At 37.2% G+C, this 16,281-nt stretch overlaps 1 protein-coding gene across 1 annotated transcript in view; it reads right to left on the reverse strand.

Moving 5' to 3' along the window:
- The window catches only part of TRPM7 (transient receptor potential cation channel subfamily M member 7), a 128,295-nt gene that overhangs the window by 98,878 nt on the left and 13,136 nt on the right, over positions 1-16,281 (reverse strand). The window contains exon 2 of the mRNA XM_060005233.1: positions 3,211-3,290. Within this exon, the coding sequence (XP_059861216.1) occupies positions 3,211-3,290 (80 nt within the window). The remainder of the gene's footprint in view (positions 1-3,210; positions 3,291-16,281) is intronic.

A 16,281-nucleotide genomic window follows, 5' to 3' on the forward strand; every position in this document is an offset into this window, starting at 1 on the left:
CCAAGATAATAAACACGAGATAAACAGTATGAATTTAATAGGGAAGAGGGAGGAATAAATATACATCTGCTTGGTCAGACAAAGAGTATATCTATTTCTGAAAGGTATCCCAAGGAATAGGTAACACCAGTTTCCTTTAGGGAGGGGAACTTATAGTTAAGGCACAGTGGTAAAAACGAGGCTTTCACTTATAATTTTTGGTACCTTGTAAATCAATGATTAACCTATTCATATTAAATTAATTTTAAAATCCAATTAGTGTAGGAAAAAATGACCAGCTAATGGTGTTTGTAAATTAGGTCTCATATGGATGGCTACAGGCAAGGGTATTTAATAACAGCTTGAGATTTCTTTAACACCTAATGAGGATTTGTATTATTTCTACTGCAAAGTAAAATGAACAAAATTACAAGAAATAAGCTCCTTAATGATAATACAATCTATTTCTTAATAAAGCAAAACTATAATTTTCTCTAAATGGAAGAACAACACAGTCTTATTTAGAACTGGCAGATCTAAATTCTAATCCAATCTTTATGAATTATTAGCCATGTGACCTGGGAAATGTCACTTATGCTCTCTGGTTAAGAAATGTAATCTTATCTTGTAATAAAACCTATCTTTAATAATTGGTAAGAAATACAAATAAATCATAGAATAATGATTGGAAGAGACATTAAGGTTATCTATTTTAATGATCTAAAAAGACATTTACAGAAATTAACAAAAATTGGGGGAATATTAAAGAATATTAAAAATGTTTTCTCAACAGTAATCAAATAAATGCAAATTTAATACATACACTATTTTCTACTCATCACTTTTTCTTGAAGATGATGGATCATATTACTCTAGTTAATATTCAGGCAATCTCGTCACTACTGGTGATAATGTGTATTCTTTTATCTTTTGTAAAGTTTTTTGGCATTACACATACTAAGCGGGAATAAAACTTTAAACACAAAAAAGTTTTATCCACTAAGATCTCCATTGTGACCTAATTTTAATTTATAATGCTAAAAACTGAAAATAACTCAAACGGCAAAGAGGATAGGTATATGAATTGTGATACATACACTAACAGAATATTAACTACCGTTCTTATAAAATATCTGTATCATGAAAAAATGTAATTCCTATAACATTTTGTTAAAAAGCAGATTCAAAGCTTTACGTATAGACTGAATTTAGCAATATTTTAAAACGAAAGCTATGCACTGAGAAAAGATTAAAAATAGGTGCAATGTTATTAATAATGACTGTCTTCATGTTTTGAAACTAAGTATTGTGCCTACTTTCTTTTTTTTAATGACAGAGTAACTTTTTTAATTAAATAAATAAATATATTTATTTATTTATTTTTGGCTGCTCTGGGTCTTGGCTGCTGTGTGCGGGCTTTCTCTGGTTGTGGCGAGCGGGGGCTACTCTTCATTGCGGTGCATGGGCTTCTCATTGCAGTGGTTTCTCTTGTTGCGGAGCACGGTCTCTAGGCGCACGGGCTTCAGTAGCTGTGGCTCGCAGGCTCTACAGCGCAGGCTCAGTAGTTGGGGCACACAGGCTTAGATGCTCCGCTGCATGTGACAACTTCCTGGACCAGGGATCAAACCCATGTCCCCTGCATTGGCAGGTGGATTCTTAACCACTGCGCCACAAGGGAAGTCCCTGAGCCTACTTTCTGCATCTCAAAACTTTCCAAAAGTTATTATGCACATTCCTCTTATGATGGAAATTTGTTTAAGTGAGAGATATATTCAAAATAGGTATTTTTTGCTGTTTAAAAAAAAAGAGAAATGTTGAATTCAAACAGCAGGTTTATGTAATGTAACAAACAAAAGGTTCAGAAATTCTATTCAACAAATATTTACCAAAAACTCACTATGGACAATAATGGTGACAGGTGCTATAATTTAAAATACATCAGTTAATAAAAGATTACTTACTTGGCTGTATTTTCATAAGAGCCATATAGTAAATGGAAGTAAAGTTGCAGAGATTACTACATAGCAAACAGGGTTTAACAGGAGACAGCAAAGGTAAGAAGACTAAAAATCCTTGTAAATGCCTTTTTCAATTAATTTTTCCTAAATGCCTGTGAAAAGAGGTGCTCTGTAGGCCAGAAAATAACTGTATTTTTGATTTACCCTTTTAAGCTTCTTGCTATTTTTAGGTCTAAAGAAAAAGAAAAAAATTAGGAAAAATATTTCTTCAATAAATACCTCAACAGGTCTTTTTCTTGAATTCTAACTCCTGTCCTTTACTTAAAATTTTTTCTATTATCAAAGCCATTTTAAAGACCAAAAGACAATCAGAGATGCCAACAGAATCTCTGGTGACAAGTTTTCCACTAAGTGCTCATTATAGCTATATTTTGGCAAACAAAACCAGCAACTATTAGGTTCATATTGGTTTCTTCAGCATAAACCATAGTGTTGGGCACTCAGTAGATGCCCATTAAACCGATACACAAACATTTTTAAGTTCTCAGTATCAGTGAATCAATTAAAAAAGAGAGCCTTAACTGTCTTTGTAATACACTAGTATGATACGGGGGAGATTAGGGATGGAACAACACTTTGAAGAAGAGATTAGGGATGGAACACCACTTTGAAGAAGATGTTGTGAAATGTCATTAAGAACTCCAGAACACTGATATTTTGCTATGATAGCTCCTTCTCCTAATCCTAAAAGAATAATTAACAGTAAGCACAAAAGTTAACAGTAACTACAAATAATAATTTAAATTTTTAATAAATAAATAGCAATATAATTTACATCTAAATTTCTAGAAGAGGGACTTCCTTGGTGGTCCAGTGGTAAAGAATCCGCCTTCCAATGCAGCAGACGCAGGTTCAATCCCTGGTCAGGGAACTAAGATCCCACATGCCGCGCGGCAACTAAGCCCACGCACCTCGACAAGAGAGCCCACGCACCACAGCTACAGAGCCCATGTGCACTGGAGCCCTCGCGCCACAACAAGAGACAAAAATCCCACACATCGCAACTAAAGAGAAGCCCAAGTGCCACAACAAAGAGACCGTGCTCCATAATGAAAGATCCTGCATGCCTCAACGAAGATCTCGTGTGCCACAATTAAGACCCAACGTAGCCAAAAATATAAGGTAGGTAGGTAAATAAATAAATTTATTTATTTATTTATTTATTTATTTATTTATTTCTAGAAGAACCCAGAAGAAAGAGAAGTATGCTTACCTGTGAGGGTCTTTTGAACTTGGTATAATGTATACACATTCCCTCTTGGTCAAAGTGCTTTCTATCCAGGATTTCTGGGACTAAAACAGAAAGTTTAAAAAAGATGATTTATAAATTAACCAACTAATATTACAAGGAAAAATTTAATGATAAATACATTAAAATAATTTAATTCACTAAATATTTACTATATACAAACATGTTGACTGACGACAGCACACCTAAAATATTAGAATCATTCCATTTAAGTCCAGTGAGATTGAGATTACTAAATCAACAGTGCTATGCAGATACTGTGGCTTCAAATAACCAGAGAGGAGGGAAATCGAGTTTCAGCCAGAAACTTCAAGAGGGGCTGGTATGATCCTGGGAACTGGATCATTTTAAGGCCAATTAAAAGTGACTGTCAGGGCTTCCCTGGTGGCGCAGTGGTTGAGAGTCCGCCTGCCGATGCAGGGGACACGCGTTCGTGCCCTGGTCTGGGAAGATCCCACATGCCGCGAAGCGGCTAGCCCTGTGAGCCATGGCCGCTGAGCCTGTGTGTCCTGAGCCTGCACTCTGCAACGGGAGAGGCCACAACAGTGAGAGGCCCGCGTACCACACACACACAAAAAAAGTGACTGTCAGATTCAACTAAAAATAAAATAAAACCTAATAATAGCTATACTCTGTTTCTAAGACAAATACCTAAAGCATAGGCCATGGAATGGCTAATGGTACAGGGACAGAAAGAGATATCAAGCAAATTCTAATCAAAAGAAAGACAATACTAAAAAAAAAATAGATGCTAAACATCAATAGGGATAGTGCAGGTTATTATATGATTTCAAATATTCACCAGACTACTACAACAATCTTAAATATGAATCACCAAATAAAGTAGTCTCAAAATGCATAAAGCAAAACCATCAATATGGAGAATAAGACAAATCTAGGACGACAGTGGAAGATTAACACATTTCCGTCAATTACTGTAAACTTGAAATAATTTCAAATTTAAAAGTTTTTTTTAAATTACTTTTTATAAAAGCAAAACCATCAATATGGAGAATAAGACAAATCTAGGACGACAGTGGAAGATTAACACATTTCCGTCAATTACTGTAAACCTGAAATAATTTCAAATTTAAAAGTTTTTTTTAAATTACTTTTTATACCACCACTTAAGCTTCTGCTGGATCCCTAGACTCTGTATCCTGCTACTGGTGATTGATTAAAAAGGGATGAGGTGGACTTCCCTGGTGGCTTAGTGGTTAAGAATCCACCTGCCAATGCAGGGGACACGGGTTCGAGCCCTGGTCTGGGAAGATCCCACATGCCGCGGAGCACATAAGCCCGTCTACCACAACTACTGAGCCTGCACTCTAGAGCCTGCGAGCCACAACTACTGAAGCCCACACACTTAGAGCCCATGCTCTGCAACAAGAGAAGCCACCGCAATGAGAAGCCCGTGCACAGCAACAAAGAGTAGCCCCCGCTCACTGCAACTAGAGAAAGCCCGCATGCAGCAATGAAGACCCAAGGCAGCCAAAAATAAAATAAAATAAATAAATTTATTTTTTAAAAAAAGGGATGAGGCATTACATACTGAGATAGGTGAAACTCCATAAATTCGGACTGAGTAGATTGAAGATCTTGAGCTTCATCCTCCACATAATATATATATTAGACATATAAACATTAAACATCTAATATATCTATAGATATTAGATATATATTAAATATAGATATTAGCACGCTCTCTCTCTCAAAATCTCTCGCCCTTATCTCCCTCTTTCTTACCAGTACAGTACAAAAAGGAAGAGCCTGTATTCCAAAAAGAAACCTCTAGGGAACTCTCTGGGGGTCCATTGGTTAGGATTCTTCTGTGCTTCCACTGCAGGGGGCATGGGTTCGATCCATGGTTGGGGAACTAAGATCCTGCAAGCCACCACCTTCTTTTTCTAACTAAAGTCTGGTAGTATTCCTTTGAAGAATCTGCTTCCCTACATACCCCTCGGGGGGCGGGGGGGGGAATAGTAATCTCTCCAGTTTTACTGTACTAGGAATACACCTAGCAAACACAACCCTGATTCAATCCAATTCCCCATCTATTCCATAACTGCCTATATTAATATGACTACGGAAAAAAACAAACAAAACAACACCCTCTGGTTTCACTTTAAAGCCCTGACCACAAACCTCAAATGTCCCTTCATGATGCCCAACAGTCACACCATATTTCCCTGGTCCATTTTCTCATTCTTCTGTATGATTTCACACCACCTCCTCCTCCCTCAAACCTCCAACACTCCTTCACCATTCTTACTCTCAAGTGATGACCTACTTCCCATTTCACTCAGAAAATTAAGCAGCAAGAAGAGAACTTCTACAAACCTCTACCACATCTGTCCACCAATGAGTATCTATACCCACACATTCTGCCTTCCTTCCTGTGACTGTGTTCCTATTTAAGTCTAATCACTCTTGTGCTCTAGACCCCATACCCTTACTAACTCTCCACCAGTTCTCCCTGATTTTTTCCCCTTCTTTATTAACTTATTCCTATCAGCACGTAACATGCTATTATTCTTCCCATTTTAAACACAACAAATTTTGCATGACTCCATTTGCCCCTCAAGCTAACACATAATGTTTCTGTCTCTATCTACAGTAAAGATCATTGGAAGAAGTGTTTCCCTCTTTTCTTCTCTTCCTATGCTTTCTAAAACCCACTCCAGTCAGACTTTCAAGGCAAGCACTCTCCTAAAATAAGTTTCAACAAGATCATCAACGATTTTCTCTAAATCCAAAGGTCAACTTTCAGGACTCATCTTCATTGATATATCAGCAGCATTTAACAATATCAACCATTCTTATCTTCTTAAAACATTTTCATCAGTTAGTTTGATTTTCTTCCCTTCACTGGCCACTCCATTGCTGATTTCTCCTCTTCTCCTCAATCTTTAGACTTCTTTTTTCCAATTATATTCACTCAGACTTTGGACTTCTTTTTTCCAGTTATATTCACTCAGACTTTGGACTTCTTTTTTCCAGTTATATTCACTCAGACTTTGGACTTTTTTTCCAGTTATATTCATTCTTTTAGTGCTCACATCCAGTTTGCCATCAATACACTGGATAACTCTCTAATTTGTATTTCCATGTCAGATCTTTCCCTGAACTCCATGCTCACATATCCAACTGCCTACTTAACAGCTTCATTTTGATGTCTAACAGGCATCTCAAACGTAACATAGCCAAAACTGAGCTCATCTTTCACCCAAACACTATTTCTCATAAAGTCTTCCCCATCTCAGTAAATGGTAACTCTATTCTTCCAGTTGTAATTCTTTCTTTTTTTTTTTAAGGCAAAAAATCTTTTTCTTTTTTTTTTTGGCTGCATGGCATGCAGGATCTTAGTTCCCCAACCAGGGATCGAACCTGTGGCCCCTGCAGTGGAAGTGTGGAATCTTGACCGCCAGGGAAGTCCCTTAAGGCAAAAATTTTAATGTCATCTTTGATTTCCTCTTCCTATGTACTTCATATATAATCCCATGGCAAAACCTGTCAGCTTGCCTTCAAAACCCATCCAATATCCAACCACTTCTCACACCTCCACTGCTACTATTCTGGCCCAAGCCATCATCACCTCTTGCCTGGCTTACTGCAGAAACCACTCATGCCACCCTTGGCAAAAGAAATAAAATAATCTTTTTAAAACATTTTTATTTTATTTATTTATTTTTGGCCATGCCACACAGCATATGGAATCTTAGTTCCCTGACCAGGGATCGAACCCATGGCACCTGCAATGGAAGTGCAGAGTCTTAACCACTGGACCACCAGGGAAGTCCCTAAAGTAATCCTTTTAAAATATGTCATTATGTCACTTCTCTGCTCAAAACTCTCCAGTATTTTCACATTTTACTCAAAGAAGTTTTATAAAAGCCAAAGTCTTTATAATAATCTTTAAGGTCCTAGTGCTCTGCATCTCTGCATCCTGACTCATTACTTTCATTCTATCACCTCCTTCAAGTCTTTGAGCAAACGTTACCTTTCTCAATGAGACTTACACTATTTAGGAATGCAATCTCCATCACCTCCTACTCCCTTATGCACCTGTAGAGCAATAGAACCATCCCCAGGATCACATTTAGAGCATTCTCCTGAGAACCAAAAGATCTGGCCACGTCAGTTAGACTGCTGGTATATTATTGCTATCCTGGCCCCTTCTCCCACTCCACAACCATAGTACACTGAAGGTAGGCAGAGCATCTGGACCTGAAGACATTTATTCATGTGACTTCTGCTTGTAACTTGAAAAAATACCATTTGGTAGGCTGCTCTGACACGTGATAACGTGAGGTTGAATTTCTACCAAAACCAACTTAACCTACTGCTTTAAACTCATGAAATTTTCATTAAGCTCCTATTATTAAAAATGCAGGGTTTAGGGGTAGCACTAAAATTATACTGTGATTTATCATTTAAAGGGTTGCTTCTCTCTTCTAGAAAAAATTGGAACTGGTTTGAGGGGGAAAAACAGATTAGTGGTTGTACTTGCTGCTATATTTTTACTGGTTGTTAAAGCAAGACAAAGATTTGTTTGGAATTTCTCCCTGTGAGCTTCTTTGCAAACAAATGGCAATGACCACAGCTCAGTCTCATGCTATGGTAATGAAGTCCACCAAAATCAGATTCTAGAACTAGACATTTAACATATGCAAATAACCTACTAAAATAATGGCAATATACATGCATGAGAAGCACTCAGACTACTCCGGTACGAATTATATATATATGTTTTTAACTAAATCATTTGCAGTTCATGAGCGTATGTCTAAAGCCTACAATATGAATGAAAGATGGGCAAAAAGGGAACACAACATGAGCAAATTTATTAATTAACAGTGGACCTTTCTAAGGAGTTCTGTCAAAGACAACCACTTGACAAAAGAGGAAAACGTCTTAGGGAGAACTTGGAAATATACGGGCATAGATAAATGCTATGAAATGCAATCCTGTACAGTTCACATCCCCTTTTTTTTCTTTTTTTTTTAACCTCGTCTTTTTCTTGATAGGAAAACTAGAAAGAATAGAGTAGACTTAAACAACACTGTCAATCAATTTTACCTGATGGAACTTATAAAATACTCCACCCAAAATAGCATATACTGATTTAGGACTTATTTGCAAATAAGATAAAGGAGTCAGAAAACTCAACATTAAAAAAAAAAATCCAATTCACAAATGGGCAAAAGACATGGAGAGACATTTCACCAAAGAGAATATGCTTACTTTACCAAATAAGTATAAGAAAAGGTGCTCAATTTCACTGGCTATTAGGGAAATGCAAATTTAAAACTACAATGCAATACCACTTCACAACCACTAGAAAGGCTTTAATCAAAGGCTGACAATACCCAGTGCAAGCACAGATGTATAAACTGGAATCTCATACTTTACTAGTCGGAATGCAGAATGGTATCAACACTTACAAAGGAAAAGTCTGGTTGTTTATTGAAATGTTAAACATAAACTTACATATGACTCCAAGATTCCATTCCTAACTATCTTCCCCCCAAAAATGAAAACATGTCCACACAAAGATTTGTATTTGAATGTTCTAGAAACATTATTCATAATAACCAACAAAGTGATATATCCATGCAATGATATATACTACTTAACAATAAAGAGGGACAAACTAAAGATAACACGCAACACTGCTGGACCTCAAAAACATTATGGTAATGGAAAAACCCAGACATAAGGTATTCTGATTTCATTTACATGAAATTTCTAGAAAGGCAAAACCATAGAAACAGTAAGTTTAGTAATTACCTGGGGCTGAGAGTGAGAGCAGGGATAAACTGCAAACAAGTACAAGGAAACTTTGTGAGGTATCTAAAACTGGATTATGTTGGTTATAAAAGTAAATAAATTTATTAAAAACCATCAAATGAAAAAAAAAAGGAAAAAAAACCCACCAAATGGGGAACTCCCTGGCAGTCCACTAGTTAGGACTCTGTGCTTTCACTGCCGAGAGCCTTGGTTCAATCCCTGGTTGGGGAACTAAGATCCCACGAGTCACACAGCATGGCCAAAATCAAACAAACAAAACAAAAAAACCCATCAAATGTGTATACTTACAAATGGCAAATTTTATAGTATGAGCATTATTCCACAACAAATCTGTTAAAAAGGCAGGGGAGGGTTACAAGACATGTAAAACAGAATGAGAAGATCAAACGTAAGTTTAATCAGAGCTCCAGAAAGAGAAAAGGCAAGGTATGGGCAGAGACTTAGACATGAAAGTTACAAGACTGTCCAAAGTCACACAGCTAGTAGTTTACCCTGACTCCAAAGCCTCTACTAGCTTTCTTTTTTTAGCTTTTTAAAAGAAATTTAAGATAAGCATTTCAAAATCGTTTGATGATATGCTTTAAATAAGCACCTTTCTTACATCTTTTTTTGAAACCAATGAGTACAAATATATTAATTACTTTCAAAAGTAGAATTCCTATGTAATCACTATGTATATAATTTTCTGAACATGGAGAAAAATAGAAAGAACAGAGAGTTAACATACCTCTCCTAAAAGGTATTGTTAATTGCTAACTACTGCTAAGCAGTATTAGCTTTTCCCCTTTTCTTTCTCCAATTCCACTCCTCAGCAACAGTCTACCTGAAGCAACTCTAACTATAGCTATTCAAACCCAAGTGGCGATAGGGATGGAAGAATAATATCAATAGATTTCAAAATGACTGTTCTACAGCAACGAACTAATGCCCCAGTTAAGTCTAAATGCTGGCTTGTAAAACTTTGGATAGTTATTAATTGAAATACTCATAAAAGTGAAACACAGGTATATATACTTTTCATACCTTATGCCTTCCTATTAAATGTAAATATAAACATTTTCATTGACATTTTAATTTACATACGGAAGAAAAATGAATCCCAAGTAGCATTTAACATAAGAAATCATCAGAGCTCTCTTTAGGAAAATTAATCAGGGAGATAAGTAAAAGTAAGCTAGAGCCACCAGTCTTTTGGGGAGGGGCAATGGGAGCCTGGACTAGTAAAGGAATGGATACAACAGATAATTTCCAAATCCTTTATAGTTTAACACAATGCCTTACAAAAAAATAAACACTACAGATCAATTATTAATATAGTCCTGGTTTCTCATCCTTCCTTCAAATTCACCTCTGCAATTATTTGTCCAACAACAGACAACTCATCAGGGCCTAAAGGAACACCTTTCCCCTTAAACTGATGCTTCCTTCAACTTCCCCGCTTCTTAGAGAAGTATGGCTATACTCTAAATAGGCAATCAGTAAATTTTTTCTATTAAGAGCCAGATGGTAAATGTTTTAGGCTTTCTGAACCACATACTGTCTCCATCACCTATTCTTTGTTTTGTTTTTTAACCACTAAAAAACATAAGAACCATTCTTAGCTCAAGGCCATACAGAACAGGCCTTGGCCAGATTTGGCATACATAACATAGTTTGCCAACTCACACTCTAAATCCCACAAAAGCTTCCCACAAAAAAATCTCACCATTCCACTGAGTCAATTCAATCTAACAAGTACGTGCCAAGCCCTTCAGATTCTTCCCCTACACTGTTTCTTGGATATTACTAATGTCCCTTCTACCAGCCCTACAATCCCAAAAGATCCTTGTATTAAGAGTTGCTTTCTAGAGGAGGAACCAAGATGGCGGAGCAGAAGGACGTGCTCTCACTCCCTCTTGCGAGAACACCAAAATCACAACTAGCTGCTAGACAATCATCGACAGGAAGACACTGGAACTCACCAGAAAAGATACCCCACATCCAAAGACAAAGGAGAAGCCACAATGAGACAGTAGGAGGGGTGCAGTCACAGTAAAATCAAATCCCATAACTGGTGGGTGGGTGAATCACAGACTGGTGAACACTTATACTACAGAAGTCCACCCACTGGAGTAAAGGTTCTGAGCCCCACATCAGGCTTCCCAACCTGGGGGTCCGGCAATGGGAGGAGGAATTCCTAGAGAATCAGACTTTGAAGCCTAGGAGGAATTGATTGCAGGACTTCGACAGGACGGGGGAAACAGAGACTCCACTCTTGGAGGACATACACAAAGTAGTGTCCGCCTCGGGACTCAGGGGAAGGAGCAGTGACCCCAGGGTAGAAAGAGACCTACCTGCTAGTGTTGGAGGGTTTCCTGCAGAGGCGGGTGTGGCTCTGTTTCACCGTGGGGACAAGGACACTGGCAGCAGAAGTTCTGGGAAGTACTCCTTAGCGTGAGACCTCCCAGAGTCTGCCATTAGCCCGACCAAAGACCCCAGGCAGGTTCAAAGGTTGGGTGGCCTCAGGGAGGGAACCCAGCCCCACCCATCAACAGTCAAGTGGATTAAAGTTTTACTGAGCTCTGCCCACCAGATCAACAGTAACCTCTACCCACCACCAGTCCCTCCCTTCGAGCCTCTTAGATGGCCTCATCCACCAGAGGGCAGACAGCAGAAGCAAGAGGAACTACAGTCCTGCAGCCTGTGGAACAAAAACCACATTCACATAAAGATAGACAAGATGAAAAGGCAGAGAGCCATATACCAAATAAAGGAACAAGATAAAACCCCAGAAAAACAACTAAATGTAGTGGAGATAAGCAACCTTCCAGAAAAAGAATTCAGAATAATGATACTGAAGATGATCAAGGACCTCGGAAAAAGGATGGAGGCAAAGATCGAGAAGATGCAAGAAATGTTGAACAAAGACCTAGAAGAATTAAAGAACAAACAAACAGAGATGAACAATACAATAACTGAAATGAAAACTACACTTGAAGGAATCAATAGCAGAATAACTGAGGCAGAAGAACAGATAAGTGACCTGGAAGACAGAATGGTGGAATTCACTGCTGTGGAACAGAATAAAGAAAAAAAAATGAAAAGAAATGAAGACAGCCTGAGAGACCTCTGGGACAACATTAAACGCAACAACATTCTCATTATAGGGGCCCCAGAAGGAGAAGAGAGAGAGAAAGGACCAGAGAAAATATTTGAAGAGATTATAGTCGAAAACTTCCCTAACATGGGAAAGGAAACAGCCACCCAAGTCCAGGAAGTACAGCAAGTCTCATACAGGATAAACCCAAGGAAAAACATGCTGAGACACATAGTAATCAAATTAGCAAAAAATAAAGACAAAGAAAAATTATTGAAAGCACCAAGGGAAAAATGACAACATACAAGGGAACTCCCATAAGGTTAACAGCTGATTTCTCAGCAGAAACTCTGCAAGCCAGAAGGGAGTAGTATGAAATATTTAAAGTGATGAAGGGGAAGAACCTATAACCAAGATTACTCTACCCAGCAAGGATCTCATTTAGGTTTGATGGAGAAATCAAAAGCTTTACAGACAAGCAAAAGCTAAGAAAATTCAGCACTACTAAACCAGCTCTACAACAAATGCTAAAGGAACTTCTCTAAGTGGGAAACACAAGAGAAGAAAAGGACCTACAAAAACAAACCCAAAACAATGAAGAAAATGGTCATTGGAACATACATATCGATAATTACCTTAAACGTGAATGGATTAAATGCTCCAACCAAAAGACACAGGCTTGTTGAATGGATACAAAAACAAGACCCATCTATATGCTGTCTACAAGAGACCCACTTCAGACCTAGGGACACATACAGACAGAAAGTGAGGATATGGAAAAAGATATTCCATGCAAATGGAAATCAAAAGAAAGCTGGAGTAGCTATACTCACATCAGATAAGATAAAATTGAATTAAAATAAAGAATGTTACAAGAGACAAGGAAGGACACTACATAATGATCAAAGGATCAATCCAAGAAGAAGATATAACAATTATAAATATATGTGCATCCAACATAGGAGCACCTCAATATATAAGGCAACTGCTAACAGTTATAAAAGAGGAAATCGACAGTAACGCATAATAGTGGGGGACTTTAACACTTTACTTACACGAATGGACAAATCATCCAAAAATGAAAATAAATAAGGAAACAGAAGCTTTAAATGACACAATAGACAACAGAGATTTAATCGATATTTATAGGACATTCCATCCAAAAACAGGAGATTACACTTTCTTCTCAAGTGCGCACGGAATATTCTCCAGGATAGATCACATCTTGGGTCACAAATCAAGCCTCAGTAAATTTAAGAAAACTGAAATCATATCAGCATCTTTTCTGACCACAATACTATGAGATTAGAAATGAATTACAGGGGAAAAAACATAAAAAACACAAACACATGGAGGCTAAATAATATATTACTAAATAAACAAGAGATCACTGAAGAAATCAAAGAGGAAATCAAAAAATACCTAGAGACAAATGACAATGAAAGCACAATGAATCAAAACCTATGGGATGAAGCAAAAGCAGCTCTAAGAGGGAAGTTTATAGCTATAAAAGCCTACCTCAAGAAACAAGAAAAATCTCAAGTAAACAATCTAACCTTACACCTAAAGGAACTAGAGAAAGAAGAACAAACAAAACCCAAAGTTAGCAGAAGGAAAGAAATCATAAAGATCAGAGCAGAAATAAATGAAATACAAACAAAGAAAACAACAGCAAAGATCAATAAAACTAAAAGCTGGTTCTTTGAGAAGATAAACAAAATTGATAAACCATTAGCCAGACTCATCGAGAAAAAGAGAGAGAGGACTCAAATCAATAAAAGTAGAAATGAAAAAGGAGAAGTTACAACAGACACCGCAGAAATACAAAGCATCCTAAGAGACTACTACAAGCAACTGTATGCCAGTAAAATGGACAGTCTGGAAGAAATGGACAAATTCTTACAAAGGTATAACCTTCCAAGACTGAACCAGGAAGAAACAGAAAATATGAACAGACCAATCACAAGTAATGAAATTGAAACTGTGAATAAAAATCTTCCAACAAACAGAAGTCCAGGACCAGATGGGTTCACAACTGAATTCTATCAAACATTTAGAGAAGAGCTAACACCCATCCGTCTCAAACTTCCAAAAAATTGCAGAGGAAGGAACACTCCCAAACTCATTCTATGAGGCCACCATCACCCTGATACCAAAACCAGACAAAGACACTACAAAATAAGAAAATTACAGACCTATATCACTGATGAATATAGATGCAAAACTCCTCAACAAAATACTAGCAAACAGAATCCAACAACACATTAAAAGGATCATACACAATGATCAAGTGGGACTTATCCCAGGGATGCAAGGATTCTTCAACATATGCAAATCAATCAATGTGATACACTATATTAACAAACTGAAGAATAAAAGCCATATGATCGTCTCAATAGATGCAGAAAAAGCTTTTGACAAAATTCAACACCCATTTATCATAAAAACTCTCCAGAAAGTGGGCATAGAGGGAAACTACCTCAACATAATAAAGGCCATATAGGACAAACCCACAGCAAACATCATTCTCAATGGTGAAAAACTGAAAGCATTTCCTCTCAGATCAGGAACAAGACAAGGATGTCCACTCTCACCACTATTATTCAACATAGTTTTGGAAGTCCTAGCCACGGCAATCAGAGAAGAAAAAGAAATAAAAGGAATACAAATTGGGAAAAGAAGAAGTAAAACTGTCACTGTTTGCAGATGACATGACATTATACATAGAGAATCCTAAAAATGCCACCAGAACACTACTAGACCTAATTAATGAATCTGGTAAAGTTGCAGGATACAAAATTAATGCACAGAAATCTCTTGCATTCCTATACACTAATGATGAAAAATCTGAAACAGAAATTATGGAAACAATCCCATTTACCATTGCAACAAAAAGAATAAAATACCTAGGAATAAACCTAACTAGGGAGACAAAAGACCTGTATGCAGAAAACTATAAGACACTGAGGAAAGAAATTAAAGATACCAACAGATGGAGAGATATACCATGTTCTTGGATTGGAACAATCAATATTGTGAAAATGACTACACCACCCAAAGCAATCTACAGATTCAATGCAATCCCTATCAAATTATCAATGGCATTTTTTATGGAACTAGAACAAATCAACTTAAAATTTGTATGTAGACACAAAAGACCCCGAATAGCCAAAGCAGTCTTGAGGGAAAAAAACAGAGCTGGAGGAATCAGACTCCCTGACTTCACACTACACTACAAAGCTACAGTAATCAAGACAATATGATACTGGCACAAAAACAGAAACATAGGTCAATTGTACAAGATAGAAAGCCCAGAGATAAATCCACGCACTTATGGTCAACTAATCTATGAAAATGGAGGCAAGGATATACAATGGAGAAAAGACAGTCTCTCCAATAAGTGGTGCTGGGAGAACTGGACAGCTACATATAAAAGAATGAAATTAGAACACTCCCTAACACCACACACAAAAATAAATTCAAAATGGATTCCCGACCTAAATGTAAGACCGGACACTACAAAACTCTTAGAGGAAAACATAGGAAGAACACTCTTTGACATAAATCACAGCAAGATCTTTTTTGATCCACCTCCTAGAGTAATGAAAATAAAAACAGAAATAAACAAATGGGACCTAATGAAACTTCAAAGTTTTTGCACAGCAAAGGAAACCATAAACAAGACGAAAAGACAACCCTCAGAATGGGAGAAAATATTTGCAGACAAATCAATGGACAAAGGATTAATCTCCAAAATATTCAAACAGCTCATGCAGCTCAATATTAAAGAAACGAACAACCCAATCCAAAAATGGGCAGAAGACCTAAATACACATTTCTCCAAAGAAGATATACAGATGGCCAAGAAGCACATGAAAAGCTGCCCAACATCACTAATTATTAGAGAAATGCAAATCAAAACTACAATGAGGTATCACCTCATACGAGTTAGAATGGCCATCATCAGAAAATCTACAAACAACAAATGCTGGAGAGGGTGTGGAGAAAAGGGAACTCTCTTGCACTGTTGGTGGTAATGTAAATTGATACAGCCACTATGGAGAACAGTATGGAGGTTCCTTAAAAAACTAAAAATAGAATTACCATATGATCCAGCAATCCCACTACTGGGCATATACCCAAAGAAA

Source organism: Delphinus delphis, chromosome 2, assembly GCF_949987515.2.
Source record: "Delphinus delphis chromosome 2, mDelDel1.2, whole genome shotgun sequence".
Lineage (NCBI taxonomy): Eukaryota > Metazoa > Chordata > Mammalia > Artiodactyla > Delphinidae > Delphinus > Delphinus delphis.